Source organism: Budorcas taxicolor, chromosome 25 (assembly GCF_023091745.1).
Source record: "Budorcas taxicolor isolate Tak-1 chromosome 25, Takin1.1, whole genome shotgun sequence".
Lineage (NCBI taxonomy): Eukaryota > Metazoa > Chordata > Mammalia > Artiodactyla > Bovidae > Budorcas > Budorcas taxicolor.
In genome coordinates, this window is record NC_068934.1 from 46571720 (window position 1) to 46594028 (window position 22309).

General features: G+C 54.9%; 1 protein-coding gene and 1 non-coding gene across 2 annotated transcripts in view; one reads left to right on the forward strand and one right to left on the reverse strand.

Annotated features, from left to right (window-relative positions):
- Positions 1-22309, forward strand: part of LRP5 (LDL receptor related protein 5) — a 122725-nt gene that overhangs the window by 70197 nt on the left and 30219 nt on the right. The window contains exons 6-11 of the mRNA XM_052662433.1: positions 1455-1851; positions 3612-3783; positions 11643-11859; positions 13581-13870; positions 16464-16690; positions 17887-18071. Of these exons, the coding sequence (XP_052518393.1) occupies positions 1455-1851; positions 3612-3783; positions 11643-11859; positions 13581-13870; positions 16464-16690; positions 17887-18071 (1488 nt within the window). The remainder of the gene's footprint in view (positions 1-1454; positions 1852-3611; positions 3784-11642; positions 11860-13580; positions 13871-16463; positions 16691-17886; positions 18072-22309) is intronic.
- On the reverse strand, positions 7756-7826 carry TRNAE-UUC (transfer RNA glutamic acid (anticodon UUC)). Its single transcript has one exon. It is a non-coding gene; the product is annotated as a tRNA-Glu (tRNA).

The following is a 22309-nucleotide window of genomic DNA, read 5'->3' on the forward strand; positions in this document are numbered from 1 at the left end:
TCTTTCCTGGCATCAGGGTCTTTTCCAATGAGTCGACTTTTCCCTCCCATCAGGTGGCCAAGTATTGGAGCTTCAGCTTTAGCATCAGTCCTTGCAATGAATATTCAGGGTTGATTTCCTTTTACAATGGACTGATTTTTGTTCTTGCTGTCCAAGGGATGCTCAAGAGTCTTCTCCAGCACCACAGTTCGAAAGCATCCATTTTTTGGTGCTTAACCTTCTTTATGGTCAGCTCTCACATCCCTGTACTCAAAACCAGTTACATTATTGTTCCAGGCAAAGGGGAGGCAAGAGCAGTTAAGGTGCGCCTTTCAACGAGCTGTTTCTCTGTAGAGTCAGTCCATCCAGTTAAAAGCTGCATATTGGCTGCTGGCTCTGGTCCCTTGCTAGTGGGCGACAGCGCCTGTTGGGTGGGCAAGGTGGGCTGCTGTCAAGGTCATCACTCAGGGGCCCTTACGCGGCTCTCCCATGGTCTATGTGGAGGAGCCTTTCCAGGGCAGGAACAGCTGTTTCCTCCCTTCCTGAGATGGCCGCACGCTTTCACAGCACTGCTGACCGGGAGTGGCCTGGGCATGGCTGGAGCTCTCAAGATCTCTGTAGAGCAGTGTAGGTCAGCCAAGCGTCTCCTTGCCCAGGACTCACAGACTTTCAGTATTTAGAGTCTAAATGTCCTTTGAGTCATCGTCCCTATCAAGAAGCCCCCCAGCAGAGCCTGGAGTCTGTGACCAGCTGAACTTATCAGCCATGAAAGGTATCGATGACATCACCCTGGCTTGGCTTCCTCCATGTAAACAGATTCACCTTTAGATCAAAACAGCTTCACTGTAAATAAGCCGATTGGAAATCACAGCAAATCAGTAACACAACAAAGCACAATACGGCCAGGGTGACAAAGGGGAAGGCGCTTACCAGTGTTGGTGAGATGGCCACCTGGGAAGGATGGACTTGTGATGGTGTGCGTGGTCACGGGACTTGAAGCTGCCTTGCTGGGTGGGTATAGGGAGGCAGGGTGGGCTTCAGGGAAGAGGTGGCATTTGAGTCCAGTGGGAGCTTTGAGGAGTATGGTGAGCAAGCAGGGCCTGGAGCCCAGAGCCTGGGCAGGACTGGTTACTGGGGCTGTTTGTGGCCAGGAGAGGGGCTTGCAGGGGAGAAGGCGGACTGAGCAGGAAGCAGCTCTCATAGTGGCTGAAGTCAGATGGCTGTGTGGCTTTCGACTGGCTGCTTAACCTTTCTGTGCCTCTGTTTTCTGTAAGACGGTGATAGAAGTAGCGCCAGATGAACTAGGGATCATGTAGGAAGATCCCGTGAATATTCCCTAACCTTACCTGCCCCAGGAAGGAAGCCCCCGGGACCTGGCCAAGCCCCTCCCCTGCCGCAACCCCCCCCCCCCCCCGCCCTGCAGGCCCGCCGTGCCGCCCGCCTCTGACCCCGCTGCTCGTGTGTGTCGGTCACAGGCGCAGAGGAGGTGCTGCTGCTGGCCCGGCGGACGGACCTGCGGAGGATCTCGCTGGACACGCCGGACTTCACGGACATCGTGCTGCAGGTGGACGACATCCGGCACGCCATCGCCATCGACTACGACCCGCTGGAGGGCTATGTCTACTGGACGGACGATGAGGTGCGGGCCATCCGCAGGGCGTACCTGGACGGGTCGGGGGCACAGACGCTGGTCAACACCGAGATCAACGACCCTGATGGCATCGCGGTCGACTGGGTGGCCCGCAACCTCTATTGGACCGACACCGGCACCGACCGCATTGAGGTGACGCGCCTCAACGGCACCTCCCGCAAGATCCTGGTGTCCGAGGATCTGGACGAGCCCCGCGCCATCGTACTGCACCCCGTGATGGGGTAAGGCTGGGAGGGGCCGCTGGGAGCCAGGCTGAGGGGGGCCGGGGGTCCCGGAGCTTTCTCCCCTTCAGGAGGAAGCAGATGTCTGGTTTAGGAGAGCTTGCCTTTCTAATGAGCTCCCAGGTGACGGGCTGATCTGGGAACCAGACTGAGAAGCTCCAACACAGAGCTTGGCTAGGTTTATAGAAAACCCTAGAGACCTTGGGTAAGTCATTTCTCACCCTGGGCTTCAGTCTCCTCACCTGCTGTCCACCATGAAATATTTGGGCCAGCAGTGGTGGCGAGAGTGACGGCCACCGCAGCCCTTACTCCACGTGTGCCGAGTCTCTTCTGTGCACGTTCCATGCTGCAGGCACGTTTCCCTCTTGCCCTCACCTGCCGGGGTAGGTCTGTTGGAGGACGCTGAAGCCCAGAGAGGTTAAGTGACTTGCCCAAGGTCACACAGCTGGGAGGCGGGACTTGGACCTGGCAGTTTGGTTCCAACTTTCCCCTGTAGGGTTCTGTGAATCTTGTCCATCAGGGTAGGAGCCTTTCTGAGACACCCTCCGGCCCCAGCGGCTCAGAGGGTACAGATGAGCACCTTCCTGCAGCTTCATGACCGAGAAAGGAAACTGGCAGACCCCAAGTTGGGAGGCGGGAAGCCCTGAGAGCTCTTGAGGGCTGGGGTTGGGGCTGCAGGGAAGCTCCCTGCCCTCGGTGTGGGATGGGCCCCCCTCAGTGGGCCCAAGTCCTGGGCACGGCCTGGAGGAGCTGGAAGGGCAGTCCTGGGAGGCAGCCCCAGGGGCGATCGCTGGGTGTGGGGGGTGGGTAACTGAGCTGCGCTGGCCGTAAGCATGGTAACAGGAGCACCCAGGGGTCTCCGGGTGCTCTTCCCTTTTCCCCTGGGGCTGAGGCTCCGAGTGACCTGACCCTGCAGGAGGCCTGGTGGTGGGCAGGCTTGCAGCCCTTCTGCCCGGGGAGCCTGTGCTCTCGGCCCTGCTCCGTGTGGAGCTGCCTGTCTCTAGAAGCCCAGTGGCGTGGTCCTCGGGGTGGGTCACAGGGCTGTGGCTGGACAGGCCTGGGCCTTGAGCCCTGAGCACCGTGGAGTCCAGGGTGGGGCGGACCGGCAGACAGATGCAGCTCCGTATCATCTGCCGGAGAGCAGGACCGTCCCTCGGGGAGGGCAGGTGGGCATGAGAGGCCAGTCCCCTGGGTCTGCAGGGCAAGGAGGCAGGAGCTTGTCACCAGTGATGGGAGCTGGGCTCTGGGCTGGGGAGACGGGGACCTGCTCCCCCGCTGCCCTGATGGAGGGTGTCAGGTCAGTGCCTCTGCTGGCCTCACTTGGGGGCCTCGTCCTCCCTTGTGAGATGGGGTCGGGTCCTTCCCAGTGCTGGGTGTGCTCAGGGCACCGTTCTGGATGCTTTCCTGGGCTGAAGTGTGCACGCAGACACACAGGCATCTCACTTTGCTTCTCGGGGCAACAGACAGCCTGTTGCCTGCTGTGCTTGGCACGCAGGGCGCTTGAGCTACTTGAAGGAGGTTCCACTATGCCTCCCTCTCTCCCTCTGAGCGCTTGTTCCCTGCAGCCCCGGGACCCTCGGCAGGTCTCTGCTGGCTGCAGTTCCAGAGCCCCGCCTGGTTAAGCCCCTGCTGTTCCCCGCAGAGCCCCTGGTGCTGCCCATGGGCTCAGACGTGATGAGGGTGGGCACCGTTCTCAGTCCCAGGGGTGGACCCGGGACATGACAGACGGGCAGCCTCACAGACGTGTGCTTCTTCTCCAGCCTCATGTACTGGACTGACTGGGGGGAAAACCCCAAAATCGAGTGCGCCAACCTGGATGGGCAGGAGCGGCATGTTCTGGTCAATACCTCCCTGGGCTGGCCCAACGGCCTGGCGCTCGACCTGCAGGAGGGCAAGCTCTACTGGGGAGATGCCAAGACGGACAAAATTGAGGTGAGCTTCCCCACTGGGGATCCCCCGCTATTCCGTGGAGGTGGGGGCACGGCCCGTCAGCCCCTGGCCCTGGGGCTTTCCACCTTCTTGGGTCCTGCCTGGAGCACGGGGCAGACCCTTCTGGCGTGTTTTTCAGTGGTGAAGGGCTGCAGGGTGAGTTTTCTGGAGGTGGCCTGAGCATTCCTGGAGGACTGGCTCATGTGTTCCTGCCATGGGCTGTCCCCCCTTGGGTCTCAGGGTTTGCCTCTGAGCACCCAGTGAGCGCCAGCTCTGCTGCACGTCTGGGTAGATGTGCCCAGCAGATGCTTCTCCGTCTTTATGCCAAGTCGCTTCAGTCGTGTCTGACTCTAGGCAGCCCCACGGACTGTAGCCCACCAGGCTCCTCTGTCCATGGGACTCTCCAGGCAAGAATACTGGAGTGGGTTGCCATGCCCTCCTCCAGGGGATCTTCCCGACCCAGGGATCGAACCTGCATCTCCTGCATCGTCTCCTGGATTGCAGGTGGATTCTTTACCCCTGAGCCACCGGCTTCTCCGGTGCGCCCCTCAAAGGACAAATTTTGTGAACCTTGGGGATCAGGCTGTCAGCCCAGGTGCAGACGCCCCTCTTGGGGTCCCGTGGAGTCGGGGCTTCGGGAGAACAGCCTTGGGTGAGGGGCCGCATCTCCTTTTCTGATGGCATCCTGGGACTCCAGGCGGGCGGGACGGTCAGAGGAGGCCCCTCCGGGTCAGCCCGGCAGCGGGGCGGCTTCTGGCAGCGGTTCTGTCTCCAAGAGGTTATGCCCCGCCAGAGGCTAAGGCGTCGAGCGTCTTCTCCAGCATGTCTGGCCAGGTTGCCTTGGAGGGGAGAGGGGAGTCTCTTCAGCATGATCGTGCCCATGGCCTGGCTCCGGGTTCTGAGCCAGGGCACCGGCAGAAAGGACCCCCACGTGGAATCAGCCGGCTTCCCTTTGAAGCGGGCGGTGTTCCAGCTCCTGCTTCACGGGGCAGCTGCAGCGGGTCCCCTGGGGCGAGTGGGGAAGAGAACCGAGCCCTGGAGCCCACGAGGCAGGGATTCCTCTAGCCTCTGCTGGCCGGTGGTGGCAGCACGTGAATGGATCTGTGGAACAGGGTCTAGACCATGGACGGGTGCGGGGGTGGCAAGGGAGGGGGCTGCGAAACCTTGCAGGTGGGCCTCCTGCCGCCTCATCTGTGACAGCGTCCTGGACGGCAGGGTCAGGCCAGCCCAGGTCAGCAGCCCCTCAGGGGGCTTAGCGCGGGGTGGCTCCCAGTGTGGGGTGCGGGTGGGGATGGGCTTGGGGCCGGCTCGCCCGGGGAGACAGCCTTGAGGCGCCCTCCCCAGCCTCGGGCACCAGAGGTGGACTGGTCAATCAAGGTTGGAGCCATCTGGGGTGTGTGTGGGTGCGGGCTGCCTCCCATGCAGCCCCAGAGCTGCCTGTGACTCCTGCCCTACTTACTTGGGTCTGGAGTTCCCCTGTGGCGCTTCCTTAACCCTCGTCCTGAGTCTGGAGCCCTTGGGGGTGGAAGTTCCTGCCACCGGTGATCAGCCCTTCCTGTGACTCCGGCCACACCCGGGGCCCTGGCCTGTCATCCACTTCCTGCTCCCAGCCAGGCTCCCAGCCCCTACTCCAACCTGCCCCTGCTCTCTTGCGCCACGAAGTTCAACTTTATTGGTGAAAGTATCTGGGACTTGCTGGCTCCCTATTTAGTCTCAAATCGACAGCCCCTTTGGCCCAGCATCTCCCTCCTTTTCTCTCTGACTTGCTTCTTGGTAGACGCCAAGCCCATGACACCCTAGCGAGGGTTCTCCCCCCGGCGGATCCATCCATCCAGGGCTTGTTCTCGAGGCCACATGCCCAGCTGCTCCGGGTCTCTCCCCCGGAAGCATCGATTCTTGGGCACTCAGACTTCTTTATGGTCCAACTTTCACATCCGTACACGATGTGAAACAGCCGACTGTGTAATGAAATACATACCCCTTCATGGATCACAGCCTTGTTGTAGCAAAGGGGCTTGCAGATTTCATTATATATTTCACAAGTGTGATAAGAATAGCAATAAAGTGCTCAATAAATGTACTGTGCTGAAGCCATCCCCTGACCCTGGCCTGTCAAAGGACTGTCTTCCATGAAACTTGTCTCTGGTGTCAAAACGGCCGGGGACCTTTGAAGGGGAGGCAGGAGTCCCGCCCTTTATTAATCCTGAAACAAGTAGAGCGTGTGCACAGCCCTGTGCGCACGCCGTGATCGGGCAAGGTCCCTGGGTGGCAGTTTCAGCCATTCCTGAATAAGAGCAAGGTCGAGTCTTGCCCTCTGTGGCCTTGCGGTATCTTCTAAAGCTTCCTCCCTGGGGCTTCCCTGGTGGCTAAGACTGTAAAGAATCTGCCTGCCAGGCAGGAGACTGGGATTCAGTCCCTGAGTCGGGAAGATCCCCTGGAGAAGGGAATGGCTACCCACTCCAGTGTCTGGAGAATGCCGTGGACAGAGGAGCCTGTCGGGCTCCAGTCCGTGGAGTCACAAAGAGTTGGACACGACTGAGTGGGTAACCCTTTCAGTTTCACTTCTCCTCAGGGTTGCTCTGACACCCGGCGGGAAGAAGCAGAAGTCTCATGGGCCGACCCCATAGACCTGTTTGGCCCATCTTTGAGGCAGGAAGTGTCACTTTTGTGTGGGTTACCTGGTACTTGCTGGAAGCCCTAGGGGTCACCCGGACTCCTGCGGCTCCCACCCCCACCCCGATGCCCTGGGGAGCTGATGTCCTTGCAGCTGAAGTCTGCAGTCACGGTGGATGCTGGTGGGAAGTACCCAGCGGGGATCGTCCCCCACAGGGGGGCAGGTGGCCAAGGAGGAATTACAGACTAAGATGAAAATACATCTGTCCCCCTGCTCCTGACATTTCCTGAGTTGGTGGAGGTGACTTCCAGCACACGTGGAATAAACCCTCATTGGAGGAGTGACGGATGGGCTGTGTGTCCAGGTCCACGAACCCTGGGGAAGAAGGGTGTAGGACCCCTGAGCACCGGGGCCACAAGCTCTGCGGGTATGTGTGGGTATGTGTGTAAGATCTTTTGAATTACATGAATCAAAATAACCAGGGCAGTTTTAATTTGGGTTTTATGTGAGTATAGTTATTCCATCAGAGAGCAGAACTCTTTTTCCTTGTTTTTTTTTTTTCCAGTTATTATTTTTTTAATGTAGGCTATTTCTAATGTCTTTATCAAATTTGTTACAACACTGCTTCCTTTTTCTTAAAAATGTTTTGGGTATTTTTTGGCCTCGAAACATGTGGGATCCCAGCTCCCTGACCAGACATTGAATCCACACCCCCCTCATTGGATGGCGAAATCCCATCCACTGGACCAGGAAAGTCCCTCTTTTCCCTTTAAGAGTCATGCTTTCAAAGGATTGGTCCTGGGAATCACACCCCTTTGCATGGCTAAGTGCTGGAAACAGCATTCAGTGTAAGGAAAGTGCACTTCAGATGACTTTTGGGGGTCCTCTGGTTTGTGGTGGCCATGCAGACCCCACAGCAGAGGGTCCTGCCCCTTGGACGTGGCTGAGGGTGAGCTGCTCTGGGGTCTGCCCACCCTTCCTCCCTGCGCACAGCTGTTGTTCTGCAGGTTGTGCAGTGAGCTGCTTGGGGGATGGGTGTGTTCTTCCTGCCACCCCCCGCTTCCCCTACCTCAGACCTGGGTCTGGTGTGTTAGGTCAGCTGAGCATAGGAGGCCGGAGGCCTAGAGGTCAGAGAGAGCACGCTGCACGCGGGCCCCTTCCACATCTGGCTTGGCCATTTGGACATAACTTCCTGGAGGCATCTAGTTTCCTTTCCTGAAAATGAAGGGCAGGGGAATTTCTCGAGCAGGGGTTGAAAACTGTGGACCGGAGGCCAGACCGCCTGATTTGTGCCACTATCAAATTCTTGGGGGTTTCTACACTTAGCTTTTTGCTGACCTGCGTGGCTCGTGGGATCTTAGTTCCCTGACCAGGGATTGAACCTGGGCCCAGCAATGAAAGTTCCGAGTCCTAACCACTGGACCATCAAGGAATTTCTTACACTTTTAAATGAAAACAATCAAAGGAGTAGTATCTCATAGCATGTGAAATTTATATGAAATCCCAATTCTTTTGTTTTTTGCACAAATGAAGTGTTATTGGGACATATTCCATTCCGTTCAGCCGCTTAGTCGTGTCCGACTCTTTGCAACCCCGTGGACTGCAGCATGCCAGGCATCCCTGTCCCAGAGCTTACTCAAACTCATGTCCGTTGAGTTCGTGATGCCATCCAACCATCTCATCCTGTCGTCCCCTTCTCCTCCTGCCTTCAATCTTTCCCAGCATCAGAGTTTTTTCCAATGATTCAGTTCTTCACATCAGGTGGCCAAAGTGTTGAAGCTTCAGCTTCATCATCAGTCCTTCCAATGAATATTCAGGACTGATTTCCCTTAGGATGGACTGGTTGGATCTCCTTGCAGTCCAAGGGACTCTCAAGAGTCTTCTCCAACACCACAGTTCAAAAGCATCAATTCTTCAGCACTCAGCTGTCTTCATAGTCCAGCTCTCACATCCATACATGACTACTGGAAAAACCAAAGCTTTGACTAGATGGACCTTTGTTGGCAAAGTAATGTATCTGCTTTTTTAAAAAAATATAAATTTATTTATTTTAATTGGAGGTTAATTACTTTACAGTATTGTATTGGTTTTGCCATACATCAACATGAATCCGCCACGGGTTGTCTCTGCTTTTTAATACACTGCCTAGGTCAGTCATAACTTTTCTTCCAAGGAGCAAGCGTCTTTTAATTTCATGGCTGCAGTCACCATCTGCAGTGATTTTGGAGCCCCCCAAAATAAAGTCTCTCATTGTTTCCATTGTCTCCCCTTCTATTTGCCATGAAGTGAGGGGACCAGATGCCATGATCTGAGTTTTCTGAATGTTGAGTTTTAAGCCAGCTTTTTCACTCTCCTCTTTCACTTTCAACAAGGGGCTCTTTAGTTCTTCTTCACTTTCTGCCATAAGGGTGGTGGCATCTGCATATCTGAGATATTGGGACACATTCACACTTATTTTAGGCTCCCTCCGTGGCTGTTTTTCTGTGACAATAACCTTATGGCCTCAAAGCCGAAACTATTTACACTCCTTTTCAGAAACTGCTTGGTAGCCCCTCTCCTGGACGGTCCGCCTCCCGTGCTCTCTCCCGGCCCCCATGTTGTCGATCTCCCAGGTTCAGATCTGTTCTTTCTGGATTCTGTTCTGATGCGTTGCCCACCCTGGAGGCTGATGGATGGGTTCCCGTGTCTGTCTCCTCGCCCTCCATCAGAGGGCCAAGGGAAGGTGAGGGCCCCCGAGTTGGGCCCAGAGGGAGCCTGGGGGCCTGACATGTGTCTCGCTGTAGACAGGCCGTACTCGTCGGTTCCAGGATTTGCAAAAGGCCTGGCCCAGCAGAGTTACTTTAACAGATGTGTTGGGTTTGGTCAAGGTGTGCTGAAAGCTGCTATGAAAAAGGCTGCCATGGGATCGTTTATTTTCTTGAGTGTTCGAGTCTTGATGTTCTTCCAAGTTGGAGGGCTTGCTCGGTGTTTCATGGGGTCTGTAATTGTGCAGAGAGGAAGCAGGGAGGGCTTCCGAGGCAGAGGGGTGCCCTGCCAGCCCAGAGCCGCGGGTCTGTGCTTGTGGTGGGAGCCACCAGCCTGGCCCTGGGGAGCAGCTCACAGCCTCCCCCACTTTGTTCTGGAAAACCGAGACGGCAGGGTGGGGGCGCACAGGCAGAAACAGGGAGGTGCTTCTGGGCAGCGTCCACCCCCCTCAATCGTCCTGAGTCTTCCATGGGCTCACGGTCATCATTCCTAAGCTGGGAAGATGTACTTCCTCACGTCGGTCAGTGGAACATGCGCTCACTTATGTCTGGAGTGGAGTTATTAAAGGGAATGGAGGAAATGTGTACCTAGAGAAGGACGAGGACAGTCTCTAAAGAGACACTGCTGACCCTCTGGTGTATAGCAGGCGAGTCTTTACTTTCCAGACGTGGATTGTTTTTGTTGTACTGATCTGTATCCACAGCCCCTGCCTAGCCCTGGGTAGTCAGTGTCAGAGAAGGAGCAGGCGTGTTGTCTGTGTGTTTGTGAGTGTGAGACGGGCCGTGTGTTCTTGGAGACGCTCTTCCTCTTGCTATGCACTTCCTCAGGAGAGACCCCTTCCCAGGTCCAAGCGCTGTGTAAAGCGTGTGTTCACCATCTTTACGCGCCTTCATGTTGTGGGGCCAAAACCAGATCCAGCACCCTAGACCAGCTTGGAGTGTTCCTGCACCCACTGTCTGACCCCTGCGGCTAACCCGCGGGCTAGGAGCGGAGCCCAGAGCTCTACCCAGAAATCCTGCTGCCCGAGGTCTGCAAGCCAGCTCGTGACACAGGAGATGGTCCCTCACCTGGGCGGCTCATTGTGCCCCTTGGGGGCCTGTACCTGGCCTTCCAGTTCTGATGTAATTGCCCCTGGTTGGGGCCCAGCCACAGTTTGGTTAAGTTCCTAGGATATCTTAGCTGCTCCCCTTAATTACAGGTGGATAGACTGAGGTCCGTGGGGTGCAGGGACTCGGCCGTGGACAGAGCAGGGGTGGGGTCCCCGGTTGCAGGGTCCCTGGCTGCCTGCCCCGCCCCCCACCGCTGGACCCAGCAGTTTTGAGTTCTGTCCGGTGCTGTCCAACAACAGAGGACCAAAGTCTTTTCTGTTCAAGACGTACCCGATCTGTCTTACGTGTGTGCCACCTGCACAACAGAAGGCTTGGATCCTCTCTGATGAGCTGGAAATATAGTCTGGCTGCAGGAGGCCTGTTGAGACTTGCCTTTAATTCATCGTGTCCCTTTGGTCGTGGCCTGAGAGCCCAAAGTTCGGATGCTGCGTTTTCGTCGTCTTCCTTTGCACATCAGCTTCTATTGGATTGTCTGTCATCACAAGCACGTCTTATCCTGTTTGTCTGTGTGTTTCGGTTGGTTAAGGCGTTCTTACGTTTGACAGTACTTTTCTCGTCTGTGGCTTTTGTGGTTGATGCTTTTAATCAGCACTGACTCTTCAAGAAGATTTAGCTTTTACATCTCAGAGTCAACGGCCACCAGTGTGTATCTGCGAGGGCTTCCCTGGTGGCTGAGCAGTAAAGAAGCCACCTGCCAACGCGGGAGATGCCGGTTTGATCCTGGAGTTGGGAAGATCCCATGGAGTAGGAAATGGCAACCCTGTCCAGTGTTGTGCCTGGGAAATCCCGTGGTCAGAGGAGCCTGGTGGGCTATAGTCCATGGGGTCACAAAAGAGTTGGGTAGGACTTAGCGACTCAACAACAAGTATGTCTGGGGTTGGATATCGGCTTAGAGCTCTGAGCTCAGACTTAGAAGCAAAAGTGTCCTCCGAGTTCACCTGGTCCTGACCGAGCAAGAAATTAGTCCACAGGCAAGTGGGAGGCCTTGTCTGGGTTAGTGCGTTTGTGCTCCAGCCTTTTGAAACTGGGCTCTGTGTCGGGGGTGGTGATCAGTGCCTTCTCATGCTGCGTCTGGGCAGACATTGCTAATCAATGAGCCTATCCCCGGTCAGAGACCCTACACCTTGGTACTCCAGGCAGCCGTGGCCAGTCGATCAGCGATGGCGAGGCAGAGGATACCTGTTTGCTTTGCCTGCCCCTCTCAGCACAGCATGCACACCCAGGTCGGGGAGGCAGTAGGGAAGAGGCCCTGAATGGCACCATCACTGAAGACGTCATTCCTCCAGCTGCCTCAGTGACATGGTGCCCGGCCTGGCCAGATGCTGCTGGGGCCCGTCCCGTTCCAGGCCGCTCAGGCCCGAGGCTGGCTCAGCCCCGTGTGTGCCATCCTGCAGGTGATCAATGTTGATGGGACCAAGCGGCGGACGCTCCTGGAGGACAAGCTCCCGCACATTTTCGGGTTCACGCTGCTGGGGGACTTCATCTACTGGACCGACTGGCAGCGGCGTAGCATCGAGCGTGTGCACAAGGTCAAGGCCAGCAGGGACGTCATCATCGACCAGCTGCCCGACCTGATGGGGCTCAAGGCCGCCAACGTGGCCAAGGTCGTCGGTGAGTCTGGTCAGCTTCCACCTGGGGGCCAGCCCCGCCACAGGCCGGTGGCTCCCCTTTGCCACAGGCAGCTGAGCTGGAGGCTGAAGCTGGGGGTGTACGTGCCGGGCTGGGGCACCTGCTCTGGGGCTGGACAGGGCAGGAGATGGTGAGAATACCAGGACATGGGGTGGGGTATGGACCAGGCACAGTGAGTGGGCACGGCTGGCAGTAATTGCTCTCACGGTGGCTAACACTCACCTACTGTGTGCCAGGCTCTGGCTAAGCATCTTAGTACAGCCCTCTTCACTAATGACAAGGTGGCCCCATTCGTACTGGGGCATACAAATGGGTGGCCGAGCTCAGGACTCACATCTGGGGCTGCCCCGACCTCATTGCTGGGCTGGGCTGAGATCGTTGTCCAGTGTGACAGGCTGGACCCTAAAATGCACACCGTTTATCTAAAAGCTGGGATCTGCAGAAAGTTCCCTTAACACAGTGACTTGTCTCTTTATGACTAGGATTCCCAGTGCAAGTCCACAAGCTACACTGGGGACAGCAGTGTCCAGCTGTGCCGGGGAGACAGAAGCGGGGATGGGACAGTGGGCTCTGTGGGGACCCGGGGTCCCGGTGCCTAGTCCTACACCTTCTCATCAGAGACAGTTAACCTTTGCTGGAGGGAGGGACGGGGAACTGACCAGAGAGGCCCCAGGGCTTGCCCTCAAGTTGCTTCTGGTCCAGTGGGTGAGCTCTGCTGCCAGGCTGGTGAGTAGAGCTGAGATGTGAAAGTGATACCTGGCTTTAAAATGCAAGGGAGGGCATTTGAGCGTGGAATTTGGGGAGCAGGTGGGGGGCAGGGTCTGCCTGGCAGAAGGGACAGCTGAGCATGGGCCTGGAGGTGTGGCCTGAGGGGCACTTGGGGGGTGGTGCGGGGACGGTGCACCCCTGTCTCCAGGAGAGGCCTTTGGTCTCAGCCTGCCCTCCTGAGACCAGATGATGGAATCAACACACTTGGTTTACCAGCCGCCTTGGCAAGCGTGCTCTTTATCTACGGCAGAGCGCGAGGCCCACCAGTGAATGGGTGTTTGAAAAGCAAAGAATAAAGCCTCAGAGATAAGAAATGTGATGCCTCCATGGGGGGTGATTTAAAGTTGAGAACTTGGGTCCCTTCCCACCTCTCTCTTTCTCTCTCTCGTCGGGATTTACTGAGAAAGATGGCAGAGAGGATTTCTTTTTTTAGCTGAAATATTTAACATGAAATTAAAGCCAATTTTAACAGCACTGCGGCAGAGTGAGTCTAACAGGCTGGCCCAAAATAAAATGTATGCTGACTACCGTCTGCTGGAATAAGAAACAGGCGCCTTGGGCCGTGCTGGGTGAATCTGAGATTTCGAGGGCGCTGAGAATGTCGGGGACTCAGAGGAGGAACCATCTGGGTGGTGACTTGGGCTGCAGTCTGGTTGGTTAGCAGGCAGGGAGGCCAGGCCCAGTGGGCAGGGGGAGCAGAGGGCGAGGCGTCCCCAGGCGGCCTTGAGGAGGGGGGCGTTCAAGTGTGCAGGGAGGCCCGGGGCTCGGAACCTTGCTCCGTCCTGTCCTTGAGCCAGGGCGGACCTGGGTTTCCACCAACCCTACCTGCTGTCCCCTAGTGGTGCCTGGGGGTAATGAAGCCACATACAACCGGGGAGCCACTGCCCCCCCATTGCAGGGCCACTGGGGCCTAGAACCTGTGTCTTTCCGTCCAGGAACCAACCCGTGTGCGGACAGGAACGGGGGCTGCAGCCACCTGTGCTTCTTCACGCCCCGCGCCACCAAGTGCGGCTGCCCCATCGGCCTGGAGCTGCTGAGTGACATGAAGACCTGCATTGTGCCCGAGGCCTTCCTGGTGTTCACCAGCCGGGCCGCCATCCACCGGATCTCCCTGGACACCAACAACAACGACGTGGCCATCCCGCTCACGGGCGTCAAGGAGGCGTCTGCCCTGGACTTCGATGTGTCCAACAATCACATCTACTGGACCGACGTCAGCCTGAAGGTATGGCGGTGGGGTGTCCTGCTGTTCACCTCTCCTGTGAATACCTGCCGGCGATGGTATCACCTCAGAGGCTTAAAGAAGCCTTTCTTTTTTTAATAGGGGGGCTTTCTTTTTTCTTTTTGGGGGGCCATACCGTGTATGATCTTAGCTGTCTAGTCAAGAGAGAGCACGATGCATGATCCCCCTGCGTTGGGAGCAGAGTGTTAACCCCTGGACCCCTGGGAAATCCCTTAATGTATTTTTTTAATGATTTATTTCTCTGGCTGGGCCAGGACTTCGTTGTGGAAGCGGGATCTTTGGTCTCAGCGCGTGGGATCTAGCTCCCTGACCAGGGGTTGAACCCAGGCCCCCTGCATTGGGAATGTGGAGTCTTAGCCCCTAGACCAACAGGGAGTCCCCATAGTTTTGTTTTGTTTTTTTAATTGAAGCTTAGTTGCTGTACAGTGTCAGTAGCGAGAGCACGGTATAGTGATTGACCATTTTGAAAGCTTATACTCCATTTATCGCTACTGAAATTATTGGCTCTATGCCCCGTGTGGTCCAGTGTATCCGTGTAGCTTATTTTACACCTAATAGTTTGTACCTTTTACTCTCCTACCCTGATGTTGCCCCCTCTCCCCTCTCCCCGCTGGTATCCACTGTGTCTGTGAGTCTGCTTCTTTTTTGTTATAGTCACTAGTTTGTTACAATTTTTAGATTCCCGGATAAGTGGTACGCCACAGTATTTGTTTTTCTCTGTCTGACTTATGACAAAGCATAGTACCCTCCAAGTCTGTGCATGTTGTTACAGATGGCAAAATTTCATTCTTTTTTTATGGCTGAGTATAAAAAATTAAAACAACTATAGGGAGTTCCTTGGTGGTCCAGTGGCTAGAACTCTGTGCCTGCACTTCAGGGGGCACAGTTTCTATCCCTTGGTTGGGGAACTAAGATCCCGCAAGCTGCAGGGTGCAGCTGAAAATAAAGTTTTAAAAATTAAAACAAAAATTTAAAAAAATATTTATTATGGCTTGATTCAAACCAGTAGAACACTAGTGAACCCATGTTAATACCTAAGCATGAAAGATTACAATGAGCAGATCCGGTGGACACACAGGTGGCTATTTCTAGAGTGATTATGTATCCATGCGTCTTTTGCTTCACTCCACTCACTCCCTCACAAGGGCCCACTTACTTAACAAACTTTCTTTGTTCTGGGTGCTAATGTAAATATCCTGGATTAATACAGGAGAGCCTCCTTTATCTTCTCAAGTAGAGTTTGGCAAACTGGTCCTTGGGCCAGCCTCCTCATTTTGTCAGTAAAGTTCTGTTGGAACGGTGGTGCCCCTTTGCCTGTGGACCGTCCGCACCTGCTTTGTGCCGCTGTGGTCGCGTGCTGGTTCACTTCAGCCGTGTCTGACTCTTTACGACCCCAGGGACTGTAGCCCACCAGGCTCCTCTGTCCATGGGATTCTCCAGGCAAGAATACTGGAGTGGGTTGCCGTGCCCTCCTCCAGGGGATCTTCCCGACCCAAGGGCGAACCTGCATCTCTTGTGTCTCCTGCGTTGGCAGGCAGGTTCTTACCACTAGCGCCACCTGGGAAGCCACTAGGCAGTGGCAAATCCATGGACCCCGTGATGCCTGCACTATTTACCAAAAACGTCCTCTAACCCCTGTTCTAAAGCACGGGACAACTGCAATGGTGTTATCAGCTACCTTTTATTCCACCATTGGTATTACATGGTTCGTAAGGTTTTTTTTCTGATTTTAAAAGTCATAGGGTTCACTGTAGAAAGAGAGAAAAATATACAGAAAAAGTATAAAGAAAAAAATAAAACATCCACACCTCCATCATTTCAAGTCAGCCGCTGATGTCATTTTAGTGTGTTTCCTTGGATTTTCCCCTTTGTTAGTGTTTCTCATAATCAGTCATATGCTTCATAGAATTCTGTACCCTGTGTTTTTTTTTATCACATTATAACATATTTTGTCAAGCTATTACAAACTCTTTAACATAATTCTTTCAATGTGTAAATTATTCTACTGTGCATATATTTCTTAATCATTGCCTTATTTTAAATGGCCTTCCAGTTTTTTCCCCAACTCTAACCCATACCACAGTAACAGATATCTCTGTGTATAAAGTCTGTTTGTATTTTCTTTCCTTTGAATAACATTTCAAGAGGAAGATTACTGGGTGAAAGATCCAACGATTTCTTTTTTAGGATGTAACTATTTTGAAGGGTCCTGAGACATGTATATATAATATAGCTTATATAATGATATATTATTTTATAATTATGTGCTATTATATAATATGTTTACATAGTTTAAAAAAGTATGTATCATATATATATATGTATATATATAGCCAAATTGTTTCTTTTAAAAAGGTTGTGTTTTAAAAGTTCCTTTAAAAACTCAAATGTTGAGGGGGAATAGATAGAAGAAATAAAAAGAATAGAAACTCAAATGTTGTGATCTGGCCCCTCCTCAGTGGCTGGTCAGTTGCTGATAGTGGTTATGGTTAGCAGTCGCTCCAGCATCGCCTGGTGAGATGTCTGCTGAAACCCTGGTTCCTAACGGGTGGCCTCTCCTCCTCCCCGCTCCCAGACCATCAGCCGGGCCTTTATGAACGGGAGCTCCGTGGAGCATGTGATCGAGTTTGGCCTCGACTACCCAGAAGGCATGGCTGTCGACTGGATGGGCAAGAACCTCTACTGGGCAGACACTGGGACCAATAGGATCGAAGTGGCCCGGCTGGACGGGCAGTTCCGGCAGGTCCTCGTGTGGAGGGATCTAGACAACCCGCGGTCGCTGGCCCTGGACCCCACCAAAGGGTAAGGGCCGCTTTGCCAGCCTGTGCGGCCATGCCCCCACCACCTCTCCACACCAGCCAGTGCAGTGATGCCCCGAGGCACACGGCTGCCCGCTGCCCGTCAGCGCCGCAGTTGAGAGTAGTAATGACCGCTGTGAGCTTGGAGGTGGCTGGGACCAGCAGGATTCTTGGGGGGTCATCTGGTTCATTTCACAGTCGGGACACTGAGGCCCAGAGCAGAAGCAGGAAGGAAGGGAGGCCCCCGTATCAGGCACCACTGCCTGGGCCCTCTCAGGGGAACCTCTCGTCAGAGCACTCAGGGGCCTTGCCAGGGAGGGTGTCTTTGTACCTGATTTCACGGATGCAGAAACGGAGGCTCGGAGAAGCTCAGTGACTGAAGGTCACTGAAGGTCATGTCAGTGGGCCAAGAAGTCCTGTCCAGACCCCTGTCCGGAGCTTCTCCTCCTGGCCTCGTGCAGCTGCTTGGCTGCAGATTAAAACCTCCCTTGCGAGGCACATGCTTTGATCTGTCAAGCAGCCTCGGGGCCCTGTCCTGGGGCCAGAGGGCTGGGCGGCACCTTCCTCTGCCTGCAGCGCTCACCCCGTAAAGCATCAGTGATGTGTAGGGAGCACCCCAAACCCGGCCTGCTGCGTGCTGTTAGGGAAGGAAGATTTCTGCAAACAAAGGGAGGGTCCAGATTTCAGTGAAAGAACCAGGAAACACAAGTTTGAGATGGAGGTGTCTTCCCCAGAGCTGCTGAAGAGCCAGGAAAGAGGACCTTGGTGGAGGTGGAGCCAAGTTCGAATCCCGGCCCTGCAAAGCCTGTTTGTCTCGGGGTCTTGTTTTCTTCCTTCTTTGAGGAAAGGGACTGTACGCCCTGATTGGCCCACATTCTCCTGTCCAGCCTACTTAGCATTTGTCCCTGAAACGGGGTCCCCGCCTGGATGTCCTGGCACATGGCCACCACGTTTGTGCACGTGAACAAGAGTATCAGGGCTTAGCTTGCAGGAGGGCTGCTGTGCAACCCCAGGAGCCAGGAGCCAGTTCCATGGCCGCTCCTGGAGGGACAGTGGGCTGGGGGGGCTCCAGGTCTCCCCTCGTCCCTGCTTCCTATACGATGCCTTCAGCACGGCCCAGGAGATGGCGGCAAGCAGGCTTCCTGCCCTGACTCGGGGTGGACACGCTGACGGCACCCGCCCTGCTCCCGTGTCTTCCAGCTACATCTACTGGACTGAGTGGGGCGGCAAGCCCAGGATCGTGCGGGCCTTCATGGATGGGACCAACTGCATGACACTGGTGGACAAGGTGGGCCGGGCCAACGACCTCACCATCGACTACGCTGACCAGCGTCTCTACTGGACGGACCTGGACACCAACATGATCGAGTCGTCCAACATGCTGGGTGAGAGCCGGTGGGTCCTGCCGGGAGGGGGCGCCCCTGGTGGGGTGTCAGCCACCCTCAGCCCCCATGGCACTGTGCCCTCGGGCTTGCAAGGTGTGGACGGGCCCCAAGTCCTGACCCACCCTGCCACCAGAGGTGTCCCTTTCTGCCGCTGCTGACGTTGAGTAGAGGCCCTGGTGCTGACAGCCGGATCCAGACCAACCCCAGGCCAGGATTCTGATCTGACCTGACACCACAGAGCATAGGTTTTCAGTGATGGGGAAACTGAGGCTCTGGGAGATCACGGGACCTGTGTAAGGTCACCGAGCACTGCTCAGCCCCCAGGACCACATGCTTCCTCTCCATCCGACCCTGAATTCCTCCTGGGTACCAGGCATCGTTCTGAGGCCACTCAACACCCTGGGATGAGATTAAAAACAAAACCCAGGGCTTCCCTGGTGGTCCAGTGGTTAGGATTCCACCTGTCAATGCAAGGACACAGGTTCAGTCCCTGGTCAGGGAAGATTCCACGTGCCGGGGGACATCTAAGCGCCTGGGTGACTAAGCTCCTGCACCACAACTCCTGAAGCCCATGCCCTAGAGCTTGTGCTCCCAACAAGAGAAGGGAGTGCTCCCCATACACGGCAGCTAGAGAATGCCCACAGGCAGCAACAAAGACCCAGCGTAACTGAAAACACATAAATAAAAAGCCAGAAAAAAACCTCTTATTCCATATCACCTAGCTGTGAGGGCAGGATTGGAACCTAGAGCATGACTGGACTTCTTGGTGGTGGAGGGGGGTGGCTCTCTTGGGTGGTACCAGTTGGTGGAGCTGCCCTGTGCAATTGAGAGAATTTGGCTGCCTTTCTTACCGCTGCTGCTGCCACCTGTGGTAGGCACAGTTGTGCCCACTTTACAGATGAGGAGACTGAGGCCTTGGTGGGCTGAACCGCTTGTCGCAGGTACTGTGTGAACAGAGCCAGGGCCAGAAGCTCTGTGTCCTGGTTTCTGCTCGCAGTGGGGCTGCACTCGCCCTGCACACTGACTGTCCTGGTTCGTGGGGCCCGGAGCGAGGCTTGACTGCGTCTTCGAGGCCACCACGCCAGCCCTGCAGGGAGTTATAAGAGGCTGGTGGCAGGTGGGAGACTTGTTGCAGCACAGCTGTGGTTGCCCGAAACAATTAAGCTCCCTGATTACCCCAGAGTGATGACACACTCAGAGGAAAGCCAGTGAAAGCCCTGGAAACCCGCCCAAGCCTGCAGGCCGAGGGCAGTGGGTGCATCCGGCCGGGCTGTTTGCTGCCGTGGCAGGTTTCCCGCTGAACAGCACAGATGTGTTCAGAGCGCTTGGTTAACAACAGGGGAGGCCCCCGTGGGAAGAGTGCCTCTGTGTAAGAGCTGAGTGTGGATTGTGAGCCTGGGTTTTGTTTTTTTTGTTGTTGTTTTTTTTTCACTTTTTTCCTTTAAAAAAAAAATCATTTTCAAAACATTATTTCAAATCGTGCCATAGATGATTTCCGTTCCGCTTCCTCCTGCTCCCACATAGGAGGAGCATGTCCACACGTCTCTGATTTGTTTTCATGGGCTTCATTGTTTTAAAAACTATTTATTTGGCTGTATGGGGTCTTAGCTGTGGCACGGAGGATCTTCCTTCGATCTTTAGTTGCAGCACGCAAACTGTTAGCTGTGGCATGTGGGATCTAGTTCCCGGATCAGGGATTGAACCCTGGTCCCCTGCATTGGGAACGCGGAGTCTTAGCCCCTGGACCACCAGGAAGATTCCCATCATTGGCATCATTTTTACCGTAAAATAGAGGATATGTGTATATGGGTTCTGCAGTGACTCAGTGGTAAAGAATCTGCCTGCAATGCAGGAGACGCAGTTTCGATTCCTGGGTTGGGAAGATCCCCTGGAGGAGGAAATGGCAACCCGCTCCAGTATTCTTGCCTGGAAAAAATCCCATGGACAGAGGAGCCTGGCAGGCTATAGTCCATGGGGGTCACAAAGAGGTGGACACGACGGAGTGACTCGGTGTGCACACAGAACTTATATGAGGCGTTCGCACAACACACACTTTGCCGGGGGAAGACTTAGGACCCCACACTGGGGTCGAGGTCGAGTGTCCCCAGGCCCCACATGTACTCTTTCCCTCCTGTGGGGCTCAGCCCCCCTCTGCGCCCTTTCCACCATGCGCCGTCCCAGTTGGCCCTGAGCCTGCTTGTTGCCGCTGTAGCCCCAGCAGCTACCCACAGTCGTGTGTGTTCCGCACGTGGCTGCCCGGTGGTCAGACCCTGGTTCATTTGACAAGTCCTCTGCTGCTGGCGTTAGCCTGAGCAGCCGTATCCCCAGATGGGGTCAGTGGGCTACAAGCAAGGTGTGAGCCTGGCCCCCTCCCTTCCGGGGGCTGCTGCCTGGGCCCAGTGCCTTTTCCATCTTCTGGAGGCTGCCTGCCTCCTTGCCTCGTGGCCCCTTCCTCCAACTTCAAAGCCAGCTGTAGCGACCAGCCCCCTCTCACTGTCCTGTTCTCTCTACCCTTGTGTTTACACCGGGTGTCCTGGGATAATCCAGGATCATCTCTGCAGTTCAGAATCTTTAATTTAGTCACACCTGCAAAGCCCCCAGCCATGTAAGGCATGATGTTCACAAATCCTGGAAATTAGAATGTGGACCTCTTTGGAGAAGAGGGAGGGAGTGAGTGAAAGTCGCTCGGTCGGGTCCAACTCTTTGTGACCCCATGGACTGTACAGCCCATGGAATTCTCCAGGCCAGAATACTGGAGTGGGTGGCCTTTCCCTTCTCCAGGGGATCTTCCCAAGCCAGGGATCGAACCTAGGTCTCCCACATTGCAGGAGGATTCTTTGCCAGCTGAGCCACCTGGGAAGCCCAAGAATACTGGAGTGGGTAGCCTATCCCTTCTCCAGAGGATCTTTCCTACCTAGGAATTGAACTGGGGTCTCCTGCGTTGCAGGCAGATTCTTAACCAACTCATCTATGAGGGAAGCCCTGGAGAATAGGGATTAGAGTGTTATTCTGCTCATAAGTTCTTCTTGTTGTTCAGCTGCTGAGTCATGTCTGAATCTTTGTGACCCAATGGATTGCAGCACTCCAGGCTTCCCTTCCTTCTGTCTCCCAGGGTTTGTTCATATTCATGTCCATTGAGTAGGTGTTGCTATCTATCTCAGCCTCTGCTACCCCCTTCTCCTTTGGCCTTCAGTCTTTCCCAGCGTCAGGGTCTTTTCCAATGAGTCCCACCTGGTTCCTCTCTCCATGGAATTCTCCAGGCGAGGATACTGGAGTGGGGGGCTTCCCAGGCGGCTCCATGGTAAAGAATCTGCCTGCCAATGCAGGAGACACGGGTTCCAACCCTGGTCTGGGAAGATCCCACATGCCTCGGAAAAACTAAGCCCATGAACCACAACCATTGAGCCTGTGCTCTAAAGCCCACGGGCCGCGACTGCTGAACCCTCGAGCCTGTGCTCGGCAGCAAGAGAAGCCGCTGCAGTGAGAAACTCACTGCAGCAAGAGCATCGCCCCTGCTAGAGATGCCTGGGCAGCGAGAGAAAAGCTGAGCAAACAGCTAGAGAAAAGCCCGGGCAGCAGCGAAGGCCCAGCACAACCAAAACCAGGTAAACAAATAAAAGGAATACCGGACTGGGCAGCGGCTCTCTTCTCCACGAGACCTTCCCAACCCAGGGACTGAACCCGGGTCTCCTGCACTGTGCATAACTTTTACCAAGCACTTATTTTGTACTGGCATTTTGACCATTCTACATGCATTCTACATGATCTCACTGAATATTTATCACAATGATAATCACAGACCTCACTGATTTTTTTTTTATCATAATTTATTACATTTAAGTATCACGGATACCCATGAGGACACTCTTTGTTTTTCAGTTCCTTAGACTGCACTGGCTCTTTGTTGAAGCATGAGGGATCTTTAGTTGCGGCCTCCCTGGTATCTCACTGGTGAAGAATCTGCCTGCAGTTTGGGAGACCTGGTTCGATTCCTGGGTTGGGAAGATCCTCTGGAGAAGGGAAAGGCTACCCACTCCAGTATTCATGGGCTTCCCTGGTGGCTCAGACAGTAAAGAATCTGCCCACAATGTGGGAGACCTGGGTTCAGTCCCTGGCTTAGGGCAATCCCCTGGAGAAGGGACAGGCTACCCACTCCAGTATTCTGGCCTGGAGAATTCCATGGACAGCATAGTCTATGGGGTCGCAAAGAGTCAGACACGACTATGCAGCTTTCACTT